At 38.8% G+C, this 20,027-nt stretch overlaps 1 protein-coding gene across 3 annotated transcripts in view; it reads right to left on the bottom strand.

The window, feature by feature from the left end:
- SLF1 (SMC5-SMC6 complex localization factor 1) overlaps window positions 1-20,027 on the bottom strand; it is a 69,154-nt gene continuing 49,127 nt past the window's right edge. For 2 of the 3 annotated variants that reach the window (XM_034773045.1, XM_034773044.1), the window contains exons 12-18: window positions 18,957-19,104; window positions 12,244-12,389; window positions 10,694-10,863; window positions 9,963-10,096; window positions 7,859-7,951; window positions 7,251-7,433; window positions 1-2,112 (exon numbers count right to left, since the gene is read on the bottom strand). In XM_034773045.1, the coding sequence (XP_034628936.1) occupies window positions 1,616-2,112; window positions 7,251-7,433; window positions 7,859-7,951; window positions 9,963-10,096; window positions 10,694-10,863; window positions 12,244-12,389; window positions 18,957-19,104 (1,371 nt within the window). In that variant the 3' untranslated portion in view covers window positions 1-1,615. The remainder of the gene's footprint in view (window positions 2,113-7,250; window positions 7,434-7,858; window positions 7,952-9,962; window positions 10,097-10,693; window positions 10,864-12,243; window positions 12,390-18,956; window positions 19,105-20,027) is intronic. The other variant, XM_034773046.1, reaches the window with a different exon arrangement.

Genomic DNA, 20,027 nt, shown 5'->3' with positions numbered 1-20,027 from the left:
GCAGCATTTCTTTGCATTTTCCTTTATGGGCAAATTCTCTCCCCAGATCTCAGCCTGAATTGAGTTGGGCAGCAGATTTGCGCAGAGGAGTGGGGAGTGAAGAGTATCTGTATCTTGGCAGATTCTCCATTGCCATCCCATTCTCAATTCCCTGTGCAGGGCAGCACAGTATGGCTTCCCCAAATTCTGTCCTCCTTCAGCCCTTCCTCTTATGAATCAGAATCATCTCAGTTCCCTCACATGAACAGCCTCTGTACATTTGGAAGAGGGGGGTGAGATTTGCCCCTTCTATATAATTACTAAGCACAGCCAATATAATACTTTATAAGCACACAATCCTAAATTAGGTTAGAGGATTAGTTTATCAGTTTAGAGGATTTATCTTGTCTGGTATTCATATATTCTTAGTACTGAGGACAAAATCCTAATATTAATGGGGCTGCAATTTTTAAGGAGGCTGGTGCCCCAACTTCAAATAAGCAGCATGGAACTACCTTAAAACTGCCATATCTGGACAGAGTGAGTTCCCCAGCTACTAAAATGTCAGTTCTGCACAAGTACCACCACAGGCTTCAGGATGTCACCACAGCATTTCATGCTTTGGCAATCTCTGCCAGTGATACAGACCTATATAGGACTATTACAAGCCAGCATAGTTTGGAGAAGCCCCAAGATTGTGTAACTTATGTTGGGGGCCAAACTGGGCCACAGCAGCCTTAGGAATCTGGAAAGCATAAAGGAAGCTTGGTTACTTTTAACCCTTCCCTATTCAGCTCTGCCAACCAGAGTTCTAATGTAGCTGAGGATCTGAGTCAAGCTGATCATTATGCAGGTATAAATGAGCAAGTGCCACAATACTACAGAAAGCTAGTAGAAAGTTTAATGGCTCATTTGCATGAACAACTTTGTCAAGATCCTTTGATACAAAATCAGTAAGGACAATATGGGAAGTATTGTAAACTGGTACTGTAAATACACACAATTTTAAAAACTAACTTTTGAGCTGAATTTTTAAATGTATTTTAAAAGATATGTATTTCCTAGGATGATAACATAGGAAACATGGATTGTTGTGGTAGTAGTTTTTCCATTTTTGTTTTATTTATTTGACAACTATTCAAAAAGTTAGTCACATGAGAACAACAGGCATAACTGTACGCCCTGGAAAAAAGTAACCAACTGTCTAAATCAAACTTTAGGGTCAACATCCTTGGAAACCAGCAAGAATTCTGGCACAAGGTTCCTCATGACAGAAAATGTGCTAGAAGGGGAAAAAAAGAGGGGTTGATAGGGTGCAAGTGAACTCTCCTCTGCTGAGAGAGCCACAGGTATTCAGTTCAGCCTGAAAAGTTGATGACATTGTCCACAGAGGGGTAGTGGCCAGGAGGTGCACTTATTCAGTACTTCCATGCTGCAGCTTCCTTCAGTGGAACTAAGGAAGCCTTTGGTTTAGTGCTTTAAGATGCCAGAAGGGATCAAAGGAATATTTCCTAGGTAGCACTAAGCCAGCCTGGTGTAGGATGTGCCATGTGCACTCCTGTATTCACAAGAATGAATCTCGCCCAGTGTCCATGATAAACTATCACAACTGAACCAATGGAACTGAAAATTAATCTTAATTGTTAGAAAGATGAAAAGTAGACACTGGAGTTGCCATTGCAATAGTTTCTAATGTTGCCAATAAGGGACATACCTGTTCTCCAAAAGATTTTTTTAGGTTCTCAGATATTTTCTGAATAAACTCTGGAAGTTTCTGGAAAGTGTGTAGCTCTCCAACATAAAGATCTACTAACCAATCAGAAAGAGACCTACTTTTCAACTTACAGCCATTAATAGCCACTAATGGAAGTGAATTTAAGTGGGCTTTAAAAGGTAAAGGAGAGGGTGAAGTTAAGTTATAAACTGAACAAAAATTTAGCAACATCTTACTAAATAAAATTAACCAAAGTTCTCTTTGCTGGCTGTGGAAATCTTTTTCCACACGTTCACAGAAGTTCTTGACAGTCTCTTCTGGGTGGACAATATCCAAAAGTTCTTGTTTTACTGGTAGGGACTCCACATAATCCAGCGGCAATTTTCCATAAAAGTCCCTCTGCTGTAGGAGCAGTGGTCCTGCAAGAAAAATATAAAGTATTAATAGTAACAGCATTTTTAAGACAGCAGCTGAGCAGTGATGCTATTTTGGGGGGGAGGAGGGAAAGCACTAGGGGTTCTGTTTATAACCTCTTAGTACTAAATTATGTTGGCACAATTAACTAGTTCCATACTGACAAGACAATTGCCTAGTTCTGTAAAGAATTATATAAGCCTTGGTTTACCACCTGATATATTATATGAAATGCAAAATATTATTTGGAAAAGGAAAAAAAATCACAATTGTCTTAATTGTTTTAAATTTAAGTAACAATATACTGCAAACATACAAAATAACATGCATTGTATTGGAAGTGTTGCAAATGTTAATTGTCTGGCTATACCGGAAGAAGGAAAGAAGACACATAGATTCATAGATTCTAGGACTGGAAGGGACCTCGAGAGGTCATAGAGTCCAGTCCCTTGCCCTCATGGCAGGACCAAATACTGACTCGACCATCCCTGATAGACATTTATCTAACCTACTCTTAAATATCTCCAGAGATGGAGATTCCACAACCTCCCTGGCAGTTTATTCCAGTGTTTAACCACCCTGACAGTTAGGAACTTTTTCCTAATGTCCAACCTAAACCTCCCTTACTGCAGTTTAAGCCCATTGCTTCTTGTTCTATCCTTAGAGGCTAAGGTGAACAAGTTCTCTCCCTCCTCCTTATGACACCCTTTTAGATACCTGAAAACTGCTATCATGTCCCCTCTCAGTCTTCTCTTTTCCAAACTAAACAAACCCAATTCTTTCAGCCTTCCTTCATAGGTCATGAAGACCTTCTCAAGACCTTTAATCATTCTTGTTGCTCTTCTCTGGACCCTCTCCAATTTCTCCACATCTCTCTTGAAATGTGGTGCCCAGAACTGGACACAATACTCCACTTGAGGCCTAACCAGCGCAGAGTAGAGCGGAAGAATGACTTCTCATGTCTTGCTCACAACACACCTGTTAATAGATCCCAGAATCATGTTTGCTTTTTTTGCAACAGCATCACACTGATGACTCATATTTAGCTTGTGGTCAACTATAACCCCTAGATCCCTTTCTGCCGTACTCCTTCCCAGTCTCTTCCCATTCTGTATGTGTGAAACTGATTGTTCCTTCCTAAGTGGAGCACTTTGCATTTGTCTTTATTAAACTTCATCCTGTTTACCTCAGGCCATTTCTCCAATTTGTCCAGATCATTTTGAATTATGACCCTGTTCTCCAAAGCAGCTGCAATCCCTTCCAGTTTGGTATCATCTGCAAACTTAATAAGTGTACTTTCTATGCCAATATCTAACTCGTTAATGAAGATATTGAACAGAGCCGGTCCCAAAACAGACCCCTGCGGAACCCCACTTGTTATACGTTTCCAGCAAGATTGGGAACCATTAATAACAACTCTCTGAGTACGGTTATCCAGCCAGTTATGCACCCACCTTATAGTAGCCTCATCTAAATTGTATTTGCCTAGTTTATCGATAAGAATATCATGCAAGACCGTATCAAATACCTTACTAAAGTCTAGGTATACCACAGCCACAGCTTCTACCTCGATATAACCCGACCCGATATAACACAAATTCAGATATAACGCAGTAAAGCAGTGCTCCGGAGGGGCGGGGCTGCGCACTCCAGTGGATCAAAGCAAGTTCAATATAATGCGGTTTCACCTATAACACAGTAAGATTTTTTGGCTCCTGAGGACAGTGTTATATTGAGGTAGAGATGTATATGGGTTAATCAGGATGCAACTTTATTATTAGATGTCTGGGACTACCCAGCAGATAAAAGTGTACAGTGCAGGTAACTCCACGTTCATTCAATGTCCACCTGGGGGCTTCTGCCAGCCCCTGCCCCTCTTTTCCATCCTGGTCCCTGATAACCCATTGCTGGGACATTACTATCCCCCCACCTTGAATGAGGGTTAAGATGGGCTATAAAGGAACTGGGGATTGGCTCCCTGCAATGCCAGTCATTGGCATCCTGACCCCACCCTGTTCAGCTCCTTTAACAAACACCTCCTTTAAGTCATTTACCAAGCCATTTATCTGATCATTGTATCACAGACTCAGACTTTATGGACAGAAGGGACCATTGTGATCATCTAGTCTGACCTAGTGAACGTTGCAGGCCACAGAACCTCATCCACCCACTCCTATAATAGATCCCTAACCTCTGGCTGATTTACTGAAGTCCTCAAATCATGGTTTAAAGACTTCAAGTTACAGAAAATTTACCATTTACACTAGTGCAACCTGCCTGTGACCTGCGCCCTATGCTGCAGAAGATGATGAAACCCCCCCCCACTGTATCCCCTTCCCTATGGAGTACCTGCACGGGACATCTGCCCCACACTTACATAATGAGTTGTGACATCATAGCCTAACTCCCTTCCCTACTCGCTTTAACAAAGCCCCCCTTGCCATCCCTCTGTGGGGAAGCCAAAGAAAACTCCACTTAGCCTTGGCCAATCTGGTGGTAAGGGAAAAATTCCTTCCCAGCCCCCCGAGAAAGGAGCAGCTAGTGCAATGCCCACAGTGGGTCCCAACCAAACCTGGTAGTTTGCCACTTCCAAGGGTGGGAGCTGCTCCACCTGCTCTGGGGAAAAGGAGCTTCTCCCACTGGACTTGCTCTTATCAACTCCCCTGGTTTCTGAGGGATAAGTCAGCGTCACAATGCTGACCCACCCTACCTTTGCATTAGTATCTGTACCTCTCTCCTCCCAATCCTTAAATTGATATACCCTTTTCCCCGGCAAGCCAGACAATGTCTCCCTTCCCTTCCCCCACCCTGCTGATTTAAGGTGCAATGTGGTCAGTTTAATTAAGAATTTCTAGTGATCAGTTATTTGATGCACACTTGCAGAAGCTGGGCCCAAATGCAGCATCTATTTATTAGCATAGTCCAGATTTTACCTTATGTTATTGCTGGGCTAGCTAAAGCACAAGCTGGTCAAGTAACTTTTCCCCAGGTCATGCATCAGGTCAGCTGGCAAAATGAGAATCTATGTCCCTCTCAGCGACTAAATACTAAGTTATAATACCTGTTTTTAGCAATCTCTGCAATACAGAGGTTAGGAATTGTATTAAAGTGTGTTCAATTAACTTTAAATAGGCAACATGTTGGCTCTTCAGACTGTCAGATTCTTCCTTTTAATAATCCCTAAATTTATTACTAAAATAGTTTACAAATGTATTGATCAGGAGTAAATTAAATGGCCATACCAGAAATATGTTAATGTCCAACACATGGTGTTTGGGTTGCTATAAAATGGCATAGTTTCTTTAACATAACGTCTCTATTAGCCTATGTTTTGAAAAGGTAAATTGCAGTTAAAACTTCAATAGAAGATTATTGTACCACGTGCATACCAGTAAATCTAGCCACAATAGCTAGAGAATTTTAATTTATTTAATGCTGCTTTAACAGCAGCTATAACACTGTTTTAATCTAACACTGATTACGCAAAGTAGCTACAATAACTTTTGCAAAGTGAAGCCTTTTTGGAGAAAAAGAGAATACCTTGTAAAAACCTGAATACTAGAGAGAGAAAGAGAAAATGAAAGTTAATGCAGAAATGCTCCAAATTACAGCTACCAAGCCTTAGAGACTCTAAGATGAATGTGTAATGCAGTTCCCACCACCATAGTGTCAAACTGGCTGACAGGCCAAAACCCAGAATCTGACAAAGGCAAAGATAAGGCTGCATGCAGTCTGTACAGTTGCCAGAAGACCTTGATGAATGCAAGTGCAAGTAGATCTCCCCGAGGACAAGAGGATCATCCCCTGCCTATTCTTCACAAAGGCTCAGGAAAAATGCACATCTGTCAGTGCAATGCCATTTTCTATTGAAGGGTTGGGCTTACTATAATATTGGCTCTTGCATCACTTAGACCAATTGAAGGGAGGCCAGGTATTGGCTTGGCATGTCAGATACATGGGTCAGTAGATAAATAAAACACCTGGGAGACTCAGCATTGAAGCTCATCAAACATACCAAGGTAGAACAGCAGAGGAATGTATTGATTATAAAATGATGTCTGCCCAACAGACACAGAAGTAGCCTTTAGGGGGCAGGAGAAGACTGTAAATACAGAAGTCTTATAATGCCAGAAACCAAACATAATTTTGTCTCTAGCTGAATTAAGTTATAAGTCATCTAAATACAGTGCATTCTTTTGCCTTATGTGGTTATGTGCAGAATGATCACTATCACAAAGATTTGGACATGGGATATAATGCATAGAGATTAGATTGACACAAAGTAGGTGTGAACAGTATAAGCAACATAAATCTTTGTTTTAGCAGATGAGACATCAACTGTCTTTTTTAAAACAGTCAATTTTTTGCATTAGCTTTGTTCATGAACATGGTAAGTTAATTCAGCTGGTATAGCATTTATCAAGACATGATCTAAGAATCCTGTCACTAAAGAAAAAAATTATTAAAAGCATGCACTGTAAATTGTATTGGGAGTAATGTATGCAGGTTAAACTATGGTCTCCCTCCTACTGGTACCCCTCCTCTCCTCCCTCCTCCCCCCCAAACAGCAGTTCTGACAACTACAAAGTGTCCTTTCTTCAGCTAGTTTGCCAGCAAATTGTATTCTTCAAAGATCATCACTGTCATAAATACCGAGCAAGTTTTCATTTAAATATATAAACACGACATGGAAAACTAGACTAGTAAATCTCTATAGACATCATTGCAATATAGATTAAAACAATTTAAAAAATTCTGTAGATTTGCTTGGTAACTGGGTAATCTTTATGTTAACTCACTAAAATCTTCCAGAATATAACTCTCTAACTCATCATGGGAGTATAAAACATTTTAAACAAAAACAAAGTAAAAAAAAAAATCAAACCACTCAAACCCTGAAAAAAATTTACAAGTCAGGGATATATTATGTTAATTTCACATTTTTATGAGAATCTGCATAAGTGAAAAAATCATAAGGATTTTCTCTATCGTGACCAAAACAGCTTTTAAAGTTTATTTTAAACATTTCTTTTAACATAGTATTGTATTTTAACCATCAGCAAAGAAGGATGCTATGAACTTCATATGGACTCATTTAACACTGGACAATTTCTTAAAACCAGTTTAGCATAAATGCACTCACCCCCATGCTGAAGTAGCAGTTTGCCAATTTCTACATGTCCGTTTGACAGTGCATCATGCAAAGGAGTCACCCCGTCCACTTGACTGAGCAGGTCTACCTCTGGACAACGTTGCAAAATTTCACGGACACACACTGTGCTACCATGGTTACAGGCTTCATGCAATGGCGTCCAGCCAGCATAGTCTGAATTATAAATCAAGGGAAGTTTTAAAAGAGCAAAAGTAGTAGTAAACGGTTCATAATATTATAATTCTGATTCATTAAACAGCACTACCTTCATTCTGCTAAATAGCACCACACTTATCTTTAAACATTTGAAGTTTAATCCCATTTTACCATTTTAAAATAATAAAAAGAAATTCATTCAAAAACACATGGTAAAATTTTTAAGACTTCACATATGACTTAATAGAAAACATGCTTGGACTTTAGTTACAAGCTAGCTGTTCATAAAACCTGTGCTTTAAGTCATGACTCCATATTATTAAAACAAATAAGATTTTCTTTAATTATTTCTAAAAGGTGAACTTTGTATTTCAAAATGAAAATACTAAAATTATTTGGTTGGTTTAATATGTTGGTTCAGTACAGAAAATCAACAAGCTTACCTTTAACATTAATGTCTGTTCCAGGAAAAGGGAGAAGCTGAATCAATCTCTCCACTTTGTTTCTTATGCAAGCTATATGCAGGGCTGTCTCTCCTACCATAAAAAATTAATAGATTATACTAGACTAGGCAAGATAGCAACTAAAGAAAATAATCAACTAGGAACTAGGAGATCTGGCTGCATGCCAGAAAATTCAATAATGAGTAAAATTTTCCTTTGTCCTGTTTAAACATCTTTAAAAAAAAAAAAAAAATTCAAAAAACCCACAGAGCTTCTGTTCCGTCACAGATCCAGCAATGAAATTGTACTGCAAAAGGTTTAACATTGGAATTATCGCCCCCCAATTCAAGGTTTAAAGCTTCAATCACACTATAAAAGCACTGAATGATCACAGAACACCAAAAATACTGGGTTTTCAAGCAATAAAAGTTTAGCGTGCAGTTGCCCTCCCTTAAATTTATTCATGAACCTACGTTAAATGTATGGTTCTTTTTACACAGCATTTATAGCTTAATTCAAATGAATGTTTCTTGCTAAGCACGAGTGCCTCTACACATTCAAGTATAATTCAGAATTTCAAATCCGTTAACAGATGGTTTGCTGTTTCTCAATAGGCTGTCTGACTTGGCTAACATAGCAGAGAGAGAGAGAGAGAGAGAGAAATGAAGAAGTCGTTTAAAAAAAAAAAAACACAAGGGGAAAAAAATAAATAAATAAATCATCCACAGAGGTAAGGTACCATTTAAAGCTGAAAAGCAAGAGACGGAACTGCTGTGTATAAGTAAAGACACAGTTAATGAATACATGGTAAGAACTTCAGGCCTACTGTATGTATAAATTTGTTTTCAATAAGTGATTATATCTAAAAAAAAAGCCAGAGCAAAATCTTGATGCAAGCTGACTGAAGATACAACAGCAAACAGGTTATAAATGAAATATATATCAGACTAATTTTCTCCATCTATACAATAGTGCTCAGACAGTGTCTTTTTATTATATTTAGTGCGCACATTAAAGTACAGCTGTCAGTTCCCTACTAGCTCTTTTCAGTAGAATTTTTATTTTTTATTGAGCTGCTACTTGAGATTTTGGTAGAGAGATGGGGGGAGATGAAGAGTTGACTGTTTTCTGCCCTATTCCTCTAGTTCATTTTGCCTTTATAAAGGCAACATACAATCATTCACATTAATTTTACTTACAGAAGCAGTAAAGGGAAAGGGCACCAGTTTTTAAAATGCATGGTCTGGCTCTGTTACTGATGAAATTATTTAAAAAAAAAAAAAAAAAATCCCAAAATGGAATGAATGTTTTGTCCCTCATTGTTTGTGACATACACTACTGAATATAAAACCTTGAATGATGAGGGCTTTTTTTTTTTTTTGCCAATTTTACTTCAGTTCTCCCTTGAGTGTCTACAGGATAGATATATTTGTATTAGAAACACTATAGAGAAGGTTCAGATTAAAAAAAACAACAGCCAAAAAAACCAGTTCCAGCAAGTGATTCTGGCCAGGTACAGACTTTTGTAAAGTGCATTTTATTAAATTTGTATAAGTGAGGCCTGAGTGAATTACTGCAGTGCTATTTCATTCTAAGGTACTTGGGTTCCAGTATAGTTAAGACTAAAAGCCAAATGCATTTCATAGTCTGGGCTCAATGCCTGGAAGAAAACCGTCCATATGCTTAACACAGCTATGCAACACAGCATACTTCTCAGTCTTTGTTCACAAAATGTCTAGGACTGAAAGAGATGAAGACTGAATTATACTTTCAAATCAGAAGACGTTGATCCTACCAAGTACAGGTTGAGGTGGATTAGCAAAGTAAGACGGGCAAGACTGGAATGAGCTCACACAAGCTATACACGTTAATATTTGGGGGGTGGGGGGGAAGGGGAAATAGAGAAAGCAGCTTTATTTCACCATATACAAAATGATTTCTCTCTCAAATAAATTTGAACACAACAAATATGATACACAAGCAAGTATTTCTTGGGTTTGGAACATCACTTTAGCTCAGCATTCATCAGGGCAAGTGTATTAAACCTGAAAGTACTGATTGTAACCATATGAAATTTTTAGCATAAATTAGATATACAGAATACCTTTAATATTAGTCTTATAAAAGTGCATCTCTTCATCCAAAGGGTGACGATTCTCTTTGGTGTTTGACACCTCAACTTCTGCTTTCATCCTTAACTTCTTTGATAATGGAGGGAATTTACTGAAGATCAGTTCACTAAATGGAAATCAAGCAATGACAAGTATATTTTTATGAAACTAATCTTTTTGGAAAATTATTAGATGTATGTACATATTTAACATTATTACAGCATGTATATACTCCATACATAAAACGTGTGTTTCAGAATTAGAGAGTCTGAAATTTAATCTTAATTAAAAACAACGAGGAGTCCGGTGGCACCTTAAAGATTAACAGATTTATTTGGGCATAAGCTTTCGTGGATACAGACTAACACGGCTACCCCTCTGAAACTTAATCTTAATTGTATTTTTAAAACATTTGGCAAAGTACATACTTGTTAAAAGCAGTAATTATATGGCGAACAGACGTAAAAAAACTCTGTGAATACTTACATTTTCCCATTATTAATGTAAAATGCTTCCCTAGGGAAATGAACGTGCATCAATATATGTATAAATCGAGAGAGGAAAAAACCTACTCAGATGTGTTACAAGTTTAAAATGGAGCTTTCTGCCAGTCACAGTAATTTGCAGACAACAACACAGGTCACATAAAGTTCAAGAAATGTGTCAGGTCAGAAGCTGTCCCCCAAAGCAGAATAAAACTGGTGATGTTATAGGTATTACTTACGGTAGATCAGGCAGCCGTTTGGCTTGGTTCTGCTTATCACCATTTAGCATCAGTAATGCCCTTTGAGACTCAGGGCAAGGCCACTGCCCTAATTTCTTTTTTTTCACTTTCTGCACTTTCCCAGTCTCATGCATACCTACTTCTCCTAAAGCAGGCAAATAGGAACAAACCTGTTGCAAAAATAATAAGTTTGTAACAATTTTTATGACTGTGTTTAGGAAAAAAGAAGTACTACTAAATGGTAATTAGAAATTAAAATTCATTTTCCCCTCCATCTTTTCCTACATTTACTCTACTTAAGACAGTCTCCTACCACAATCACATTACTACACCCATTACTTTAAAAAAAGTTTCAGAATGTTCATACTGCTAAGGTGGGACTACTTAGGTAGCAAGATACTACTCAACAGGAGTTCAGGTGGCAAAATTAGACCAGAAATTAATACCACCCGGGGAGGCCAAGAAAAAATTGCAAAAGGAATGAGAATTTGCCTTTTGCACTGAAAAAATGTTTCCATTTACTCTACTGTGCAATTGTCATATGAAGACTTAATAATGCTGACTATGTTATATAAACATTAGTAGAGTTTTTTATTGTGTATGTGTTGATTACACATGTTAAAGCTAGCTCGTACGTTCATTTCTTGGCTTGTTTTGTCAGCTTACATATGTCTTTCCCCAGTGCTCTGCTTAAAGACAATTTATGGTGAACAATGCATTAAAAAGTTCCAATCTATCTTGAATTCTTCTATATCCATATGTAAACTGAAGGCAACTGTTCTGTATAGAAGATTTGCAAAGCTGTCTGACTTTGAATCCACCTTCAAGAATTTAGGGGTTTAGGCTGATTTTCCACTTTAATAGAGCTCCATTCTCTACTGCCCCCTCCTCTCCCCATCCTGCCTACAACATATCCTTTGAAGATATTCTTGACATTCCCTACCCAAGCACCAGAAATTGTGATGTGAAGGTAGCAACTTTGACAGAAGCAGAAGATGGAGCATTAACAGGAGAAAATTTAGATGGAACACTCCTGCCCAGAAGCATGAAACAAAGTTGTGTTAGGGAAGAATATAGTGCATAACCTTAAAAAAAAAAAAAAAAAAAAAAAAATTGCCTTTTTTCAATATTGACTTTATCACACAAAATTGGGCATATACCTATACCTGGAATTTAATATTGCAATAAAAAATATTTTTAATGTTTTTCACTTTATCTGATGGTGTTGGCTGCCACATTAACAAGACAGTTGTCACTAAGAATTGCTTGGTAAGCAAAAAAAAAAAAAAATCATATCCATATTTGAACTATGATCTCAGATCTGTGGCAAGATAAACCCAATCCTAATATTATTTTTCATTTAAATGCTTTAAATTCTCCAAGGATGGAATGCCACACAGGCAATGCATATCTCCTCTAACTGTGGTGTAGGACAAGGAGAAGGCAAATAAGAAAAAATTATTGGTTTCCAGAATTCCATCTCATTAGTCTGTTAGTCAGATTACATTCCAAAGTACAGTTCAGTATCAAGCAGTACAAATGCTACTTACTATTTTGTGAAGAGAAAGAGGTTCGGCAGAAATAGTAATGTTCCTCCGTAAACATAAATGTTTAAAGACTGCCTCTGCAACAAACATTTGAAGCCAGAGAGATGGTATGGAACAAATGAACATTTTTAATTCCTCTGTTGAAAAGTCTAGGTTGGGGAAAAATTAAACAAAAAAAAAAAAAAACCCAAACAAATAAAAGACAGATAAAATACACGAGCCCTATTCATGAAGGTGAAATCATAGTTCATGCCCCCTGCTGGATTTCTTTCCTACTACTGCTAATTCATAAATTAAATTATTAAAACTGCCAATTTACAAAAAATATATAATCCAGTAGCTAACAAGCAGAGTTTTTGTGACACTGCTCATCAGGTTTTTAGAAGTGAATCTGCTTAATATTAAAACAGTCTCTTATTTAAAAATGATTCTCTGATACAATTTGCATAACAGCTATGCTAAGATTTTTGAAAAGGAAAGTATTTATTCAAGGAAGTTACACTAGTGATAATCTTCAAAATTTCAGATAGGACTATATAAATACCATCCATATTAAAAAAAAAAAGTATGAAACATTAGCCAAAAAGGCATATAACAAAAGCAAGATGGTGCACTAGCAAATCCTGGATGAATATTATGCTGTCATGATGCTGACACATATGTTAATAGTATTCAATATCAGGAATGTCCAATGATTGTAACAAAGGTGGAGACGGGAGCTAACTTCCTTCCCCCCCAAACATGCTCAACATTGTTTAAAACCAAATCTTTTATCACCTGTTTTGACAAATTTCATATTCCATATGAAGGCATTTAGAACACTTTCCCTCCTCCCCCAAATTAATAAATTAGATGCTACATTTGTATATAATGTGTATTTGGTTAAAGTAACAAGGTTTTTTATTAAGTTGAGGGTATGTCTACACAGTGATAGGAAAAAAAAAACACAACCCAGTACCAACTCTCAGAGCCCAGGTTAGCTGACTTGAATTCATGAGGCTTGGGTTGCAGGGCTATAAAATTGCTGTGTAGACGTTCAGATTTGGGCTGGAGCCTGGGCTCTGAGACCCCCTGCCTTCGTGGGGTCTGAGATTCTGAGCTCAGGATCCCAAGCCCGAATGTCTACACTACAATTTTATAACCCCGCAGCCTAAGCCTCGTGAGCCCAAGTCAGCCAACCTGGACCAGCTGCGACAGGTCTTTTATTGTAGTGTAAATGTACCCTCAGTTTTTGTGTAAGGGATCTTCATTAGAGGAGGGCAAGTGGATTTAGAACAGAAATGCCTTTCCTGGATTACTTCCTTTCTGGATATGACCTTTTTCCAATTATGAGATTTTTGGGAAGCCTGCAGGCAGCTCAGACTTGTCTGTGAAGCTCCAGGATTTTGCCTTACTCCTTCTGCATTGTCTCTAGAGGAGTACATCCAAAGCTGTTCATCCAAAGTGAAAACACTGTGGGCTGGATCCTCTACTGAGATCCAGCTTCGCACCACTCAGGAGGAGGAAAGGGGCTGGAACCCATCTCCAAGTAACCTGCCAGCTCCGAGCCCTATTATTACCACCTCCCACTCCCCTGGTGTGGGGAAGGTATGGAGGGTGGAAAGGGGACATGGTGGAGAAGAGCTTCACTATACCTATCCTTCACTGGCATAGGGTCCACAAAAGGATCCAAAACCAACTGTGGAACTTACAAGCTGCCTGGCAGCAACATAAATTTTACTGGGGCCAGGGCTACCCCTGAGAATCAAAGTGCAGTAATTGGTTCCCCAGCAGCCCCCTTCTCTTCTGCATTAAGCAGAGGTCTGATGCAGAAAAGAATCTACCCTAAATCCTTATTAGTAGATTAAAAACATTCTTCTTACAAGTAATGCCTTATTTTACTAGGCCACAGGAAGACATTTTGTAAGAGCAGAAAGTATAGAGTGGACTTGGGGAGATCACTTCCAGACAGGAAGTGGTCAGGTAACAAGCATTCCATTCTAGACTCTGACCTCTACCTTGTAAATTTGGGATTCAGTGAACAGTAAAGAAAAACAAATTGCTAGGGAGGAAAAGAGAGAGGTAAGCAGCACATTAAGACTTATCTCTTTCCCCAAAAGGTACTATAACATTATTTAGAGAGACCACTAGCTAGAGTACCTTTCTTCCAAAGGAAGCTTCTGAGAAGGAACGAAGGTTATGCCTGTGGCGCTTTATAAAAAGTGTAGCTAGATAACCAGCTGATAACTTTACAGATCTTTTTCTGTAAAGGCTGACTCTTTCTGTTCCTAGTATGACACTAGTATGACAGGGTCTTTTCAGCTCTGGAATCAATGTATCTGTGGTTGAATATACTTCAGTGGTACCGCACTGAAATCCCCAACTGTAAAGTACACCTAGACCCAGGCATTTAGTGTAAAAGTAAACAGATGTTTTCATGAACTGCTCAGCTCTACTAAGCTGGATTTGAAACTTCTCTTCTCAGACCTATCACATGCCATGCATTTTCATTCAGGTATTGAGGCTTTGTGCAAAATAACTGAAGAATAATTTCCTGTTGAGTATGGAACCTGTACCGTTAACTTTCATTATGGAGGACTACCTTTTCCCTTATGGAAAAAAGTCTTCTCTTTTAAATAGAGATCTCAGACTCTTCTTGCTGATGTAACTGTTAAGAGTAACAAGAAGGGTTTCTTCAGGTATATTAGCAACAAGAAGAAAATCAAGGAAAGTGTGGGCCCCTTATTGAATGAGGGAGGTAACCTAGTGACCGAGGATGTGGAAAAAGCTAATGTACTCAATTATTTTTTTGCCTCTGTCTTCACGCACAAGGTCAGCTCCCAGATTGCTGCACTGGGCAGTACAGCATGGGGAGAAGGTGACCAACCCTCTGTGGAGAAAGAAGTGGTTTGGGACTATTTAGAAAAACTGGACATGCACAAGTCCATGGGGCCGGATGCGCTGCATCCGAGGGTGCTAAAAGAGTTGGCGGGTGAGATTGCAGAGCCATTAGCCATTGTTTTTGAAAACTCATGGCGATCGGGGGAGGTCCCAGATGACTGGAAAAAGGCTAATGTAGTGCCCATCTTTAAAAAAGGGAAGAAGGAGGATCCGGGGAACTACAGGCCAGTCAGCCTCACCTCAGTCCCTGGAAAAATCATGGAGCAGGTCCTCAAGGAATCAATTATGAAACATTTAGAGGAGAGGAAAGCGATCAGGAATAGTCAGTATGGATTCACGAAGGGGAAGTCGTGCCTAACTAACCTAATTGCCTTCTATGATGAGATAACTGGCTCTGTGGATGAGAGGAAAGCAGAGGATGTGTTATTCCTTGACTTTAGCAAAGCTTTTGATACGGTCTCCCACGGTATTCTTGCCGCCAAGTTAAAGAAGTATGGGCTGGATGAATGGACTAAGGTGGATAGAAAGCTGGCTACATCGTCGGGCTCAACGGGTAGTGATCAATGGCTCCATGTCTAGTTGGCAGCCGGTTTCAACCGCAGTGCCCCAAGGGTCGGTCCTGGGGCCGGTTTTGTTTAATATCTTTATTAATGATCTGGAGGATGGTGTGGACTGCACTCTCAGCAAGTTTGCAGATGACACTAAACTAGGAGGCGTGGTAGATACACTAGAGGGTAGGCGCTCCCCGGGGCCAGCTACTCTCGCAGACCAAAGATCAGCCGCACCGGCCATTGCAGCTATGAAAGTCACGGAGGTCGCAGAAAGTCACGGAATCCATGAGTTCTGCGACCTCCATGACAGAATCGCAGCCTTACTGATAACTAGAAGAAAATGATCCTGAATGCTTATGGAGCAATGTCCTAACACATAAAAAGACAAGATGAGGTATTAGTTGGTGTCTGCTACAGACCACCAAATCACACAAGGAAACAGGATGACCACTTCCTTATGCAACTATTTATAATGCATGATCATGTTGGTTTTCAGTTTGGAAATTGGAGATCTCATGCTGCCAGTACTAAGACAACCTTGCAATTTCTAAACATTATAGATGACAATTTCCTAACCCAAAAAGTGTTACAGCCAACATGAGAGAATTCTGAATTAGACCTTTCCTTAACAAATAAATAGGAACTGAACACAGAACTAAACGTTTATGGTAGCTTATGTACAAGTGATCATGATTTGATCACATTTATGATGTGCTATAATATAACTGTAATATACATATGTACACACACACACACACACACACTTGGTGCTTTAATAGGGCCAATTTCACAAAGCTGAAAACAATTATGAATCAAATCAATTGGAAGGAAGAATTTAAAATCAGAAAAATGTGAATGATAATTGGGAATCATTTAAGATGGTCTTACTAGTTGCCCCAAAATTTACAGGCAATGAAGGAGGCCATAATCGTTAAAAACTGTTTATAGAGGAAGTGAAGGCTATAAAAATTTAAAAAATAATATATAACAAAATGGAAGAAAGGGGAAGTTGATAGTAATGAATATAAGTCAGAAGTTAGGAGCTGTAGAAAAATAAGGGAAGCAAAGCAACGCAAGAAGAAATCTATATCCAGCAGAGTAAGGGCAATGAGGAGTTTTTAAAATATATTAAGAACAAAAAGAATCATGACAATGGTATTGGTCATTACTAGATGGAAATGGCAGAATTATCAATAATAATGCAAAACAAGGCAGAAACATTCAATAAACATTTCTATTCTGTAGTTGGAGAAAAACAGATGATATAGTCTCATCATATGGTAATAACACTCTTTCCATTCCACTAGTATCTCTAAAGGGTGTTAAATAGCAGCTACTGAAGTTAAATATTTTGAAATCAACAGGTCCAGATAACTTGCACCCAAGAGTTTTAAAAGAGCTGACTGAGAAGCTTGCTGGACAATTACCGTCAATTTTCAGTAAGTCTTGGAGAACTGGGGCAATTCCATGACAAGGGTGAGTACCAGGCAATTTATGTGATACCAAAAATCTGTTCCTGAAGCACAGTGTCTGACTGGGTCCCAAGGCCTCTTCTCTCTGTGGTCTTTCCTCCCTGTCACTCTGGCAAGGAAGTTCCAGAAAGTATCAGTGCAGTAGTATCTCCTGTACCTACCCTTCTGGCTGAAGATGATGGGAGCCAGGTGTCGAGAAGTGCCTGCCCCCTGTGTGTACGAGTCCTCGGACTTAAGACACAATTAGTTCCTCAGAATTGCGTTGTAAGTCAAAGTGTAAGGCAAAACCACTATTCCCATAGGAATCAATGATATGAAGGGAGGATTGGTTCTCAAACCAAGGCTTGATACACTATTTTCACCACAGTAACCCAGATTTTTGTATTAAATGAATTATAGATGACTTATGTTGCAACATCAATGTATTTACTGGACACTATTTTGTAAATAAAATTCAGATAAACATATAAACTCACATATGCTGCCCAGAATGCCAGCAACACAGGCTCAGAAAGCCAGGGAGAATGGCACACATGCTGAGCCTCAGCCAATCACGGTTCAAGCTCTCTCATTGGCTCCCGGCCCCGGGCTCTGCCAATCAAAAACCAGCAGCAACCCCACACGGGTAACAAGCTACCCTCCTGCCTTGAAGCCAATCAGAAGCGACCCCTTCCAGCTCCATACCACTATAATGCAACCAGGAAGTGACTTCAAGCGAGCATTGTAAGGGCAAAACAAGCGACGTAGGGATGAAATGGGCAGTCAATTGAAAAGCGTCGTAAGTGGCGTCCAACGTAAGTCCGAGGACTTCCTGTATTCCTATACTGAGACAGGCCCTGTTGTAGTAATGCTAGCTATTTGGACTAGGAGGAGGACTTGGACCTATTCCGTGATCTAGATTTCTCTCTGGTGTTTGAGTGAAGGTAATACAAAGGGAGTCCATTAGTGGTATCTTTTGATGGGTAGGAGCTTGTGGGAGAGGAGTACGATTTTTTTAGATTCTCTCTTTCCCTCACCCCCACACTTTTTTTGTTTGTTTGTTTCCTTTCCCCTTTGGGATCATCCCTGGAGGACAGAGCTCTTCTCTCAGCTGGAGATCCCTGTTGGATCGTGATTGTGGTGGTCAGTTTGTGAAATGGTGTTCCTCGTTATTTAATACATAATTTCAGAGGCAGTGATGGGTCTTGTAGTGATATTTCCCTACAAGGCCCCATGTCTTACTCTTGGGAGAAATGGTAACCCAAAAGAACATCTGATTTCTTGCCCAGTGACTCAGTAACTGATTTAAGGATGTGGGCTGAGACACTGGTGCTTTTCCATCAAGGTGCATTGGTCATGGGAATTCAAAGTGATTTTCAAATTTGTTGAAAAAAAGTCTTTGGTCAGTGAGGAGGGTACAGTTTGCTGAGTCTCAAAAGCTGAAGGAATAATCTGACCTAACAGAAATGTCCCTAGTGGAGTCCCAGCGGATATGGGGTATGATGAGACCCCAATAAACCTCCCAGGCTCTGACAGCATTTGCAGCAGAGCTCCCATTCTGCAACTCAAGAGGGATTTTAACAAGAGTTGGAGACTGATGAAAACAAAACCTGTCTGGCAGAAATCTGCCAGGAAAGCCTATTAAATTTTGGCCCTTGCATCAGTCAATAGACACAAGAGTCAAACATTGCCCTTTTTATATTTTAAAATATCTATGCAATGAGATTGCACAGGCATAATGAAAGGCAAAATAGTTTAACAGGAAACTTACATTAGGATTTTAATATCTGAGACTAACATTTAAAAGAATATAAAATGTATCCCAGACACTCACCGTCACATGAAATGGCAATGTAATTTGCCAGGTCATCTGCCATTTGATGCAACACATTTCTGTCCATCATAAAGCCAGAAAGAATCCAATATTCTACTACAGTTCCAAGAATTCCAATTAGCAGTATAGCTACTTCATCTTTGAAGACCTAAAACAGAATGTGCAGTATTTGTAGAATAGACTTATGAAATACCAAAAAAACCAAACCAAACCAAAAAGATAATGGGTTGGTAACAACAGTAACAACAAAGATCCACTCCGCTGACAATTAACTTTCTCAAATACTTTACTTTCTCCCGCTCCAGTGCTAACTCTTGCAAAGTAGATTAATATGATTAACATGCCATTAATTACAAGTCAATTGAACACTCAGAAGAAAGTGCTTTACAGTATTTAAAAACAAACATATGCAAAATGAGATCAATACTTAAAGTCACACACAAAAGAGGTGGTGTCAAGTCTGGGTTTAAACGCATGATTTCAAGTTGTGCATTTATTTCAATTAAGCTGCTTATTTACTTTTATAGAAATCTTCCTCCCTTGTTGCCCATTATAATTATTTTTTTCAAAGATATCATCAAATATAAGTTTAAAGCTAAATTATGACTGACCAGACATGGGTTTGCTAGAGGCAGGTGAAGATGTAAGGAGGTCCTTTGCTTCGCAGAACACAAGTGCAGGAGACAGGCAAACTCTGCCTACTAGCATTTTGGAATGGGGAACTTTCTTAATACTGCCAATAATTTTCTGAGACCAAAGTCTGGTTGAGGATCAAATTAATATTAAAAACAATTCTCTTAGCAGAACTGGAAAGCAACAATGACTGAGAAAGTACAAGTTTCATAAATCAGATGGAGATTTATGAAAGAATAATTGAGACTATGGGACAAATCAGACTTAAGGTATCTCTAAACCAACACACACACTCACACTCAATATATCTAATACACAGGGACAGCCTCCACTTAGAACACAGTAAAATGAAGAAAAACTAATACTTTACTTAAGATGGAGTGAGAAATTTTATTTAAAATAAAAAGAGCGAGGAAGGTAGAATTGAGGAAATTAGTT

This window comes from Trachemys scripta, chromosome 6, assembly GCF_013100865.1.
Source record: "Trachemys scripta elegans isolate TJP31775 chromosome 6, CAS_Tse_1.0, whole genome shotgun sequence".
Lineage (NCBI taxonomy): Eukaryota > Metazoa > Chordata > Testudines > Emydidae > Trachemys > Trachemys scripta.
This window is presented reverse-complemented; position numbering and strand designations above follow the sequence as displayed.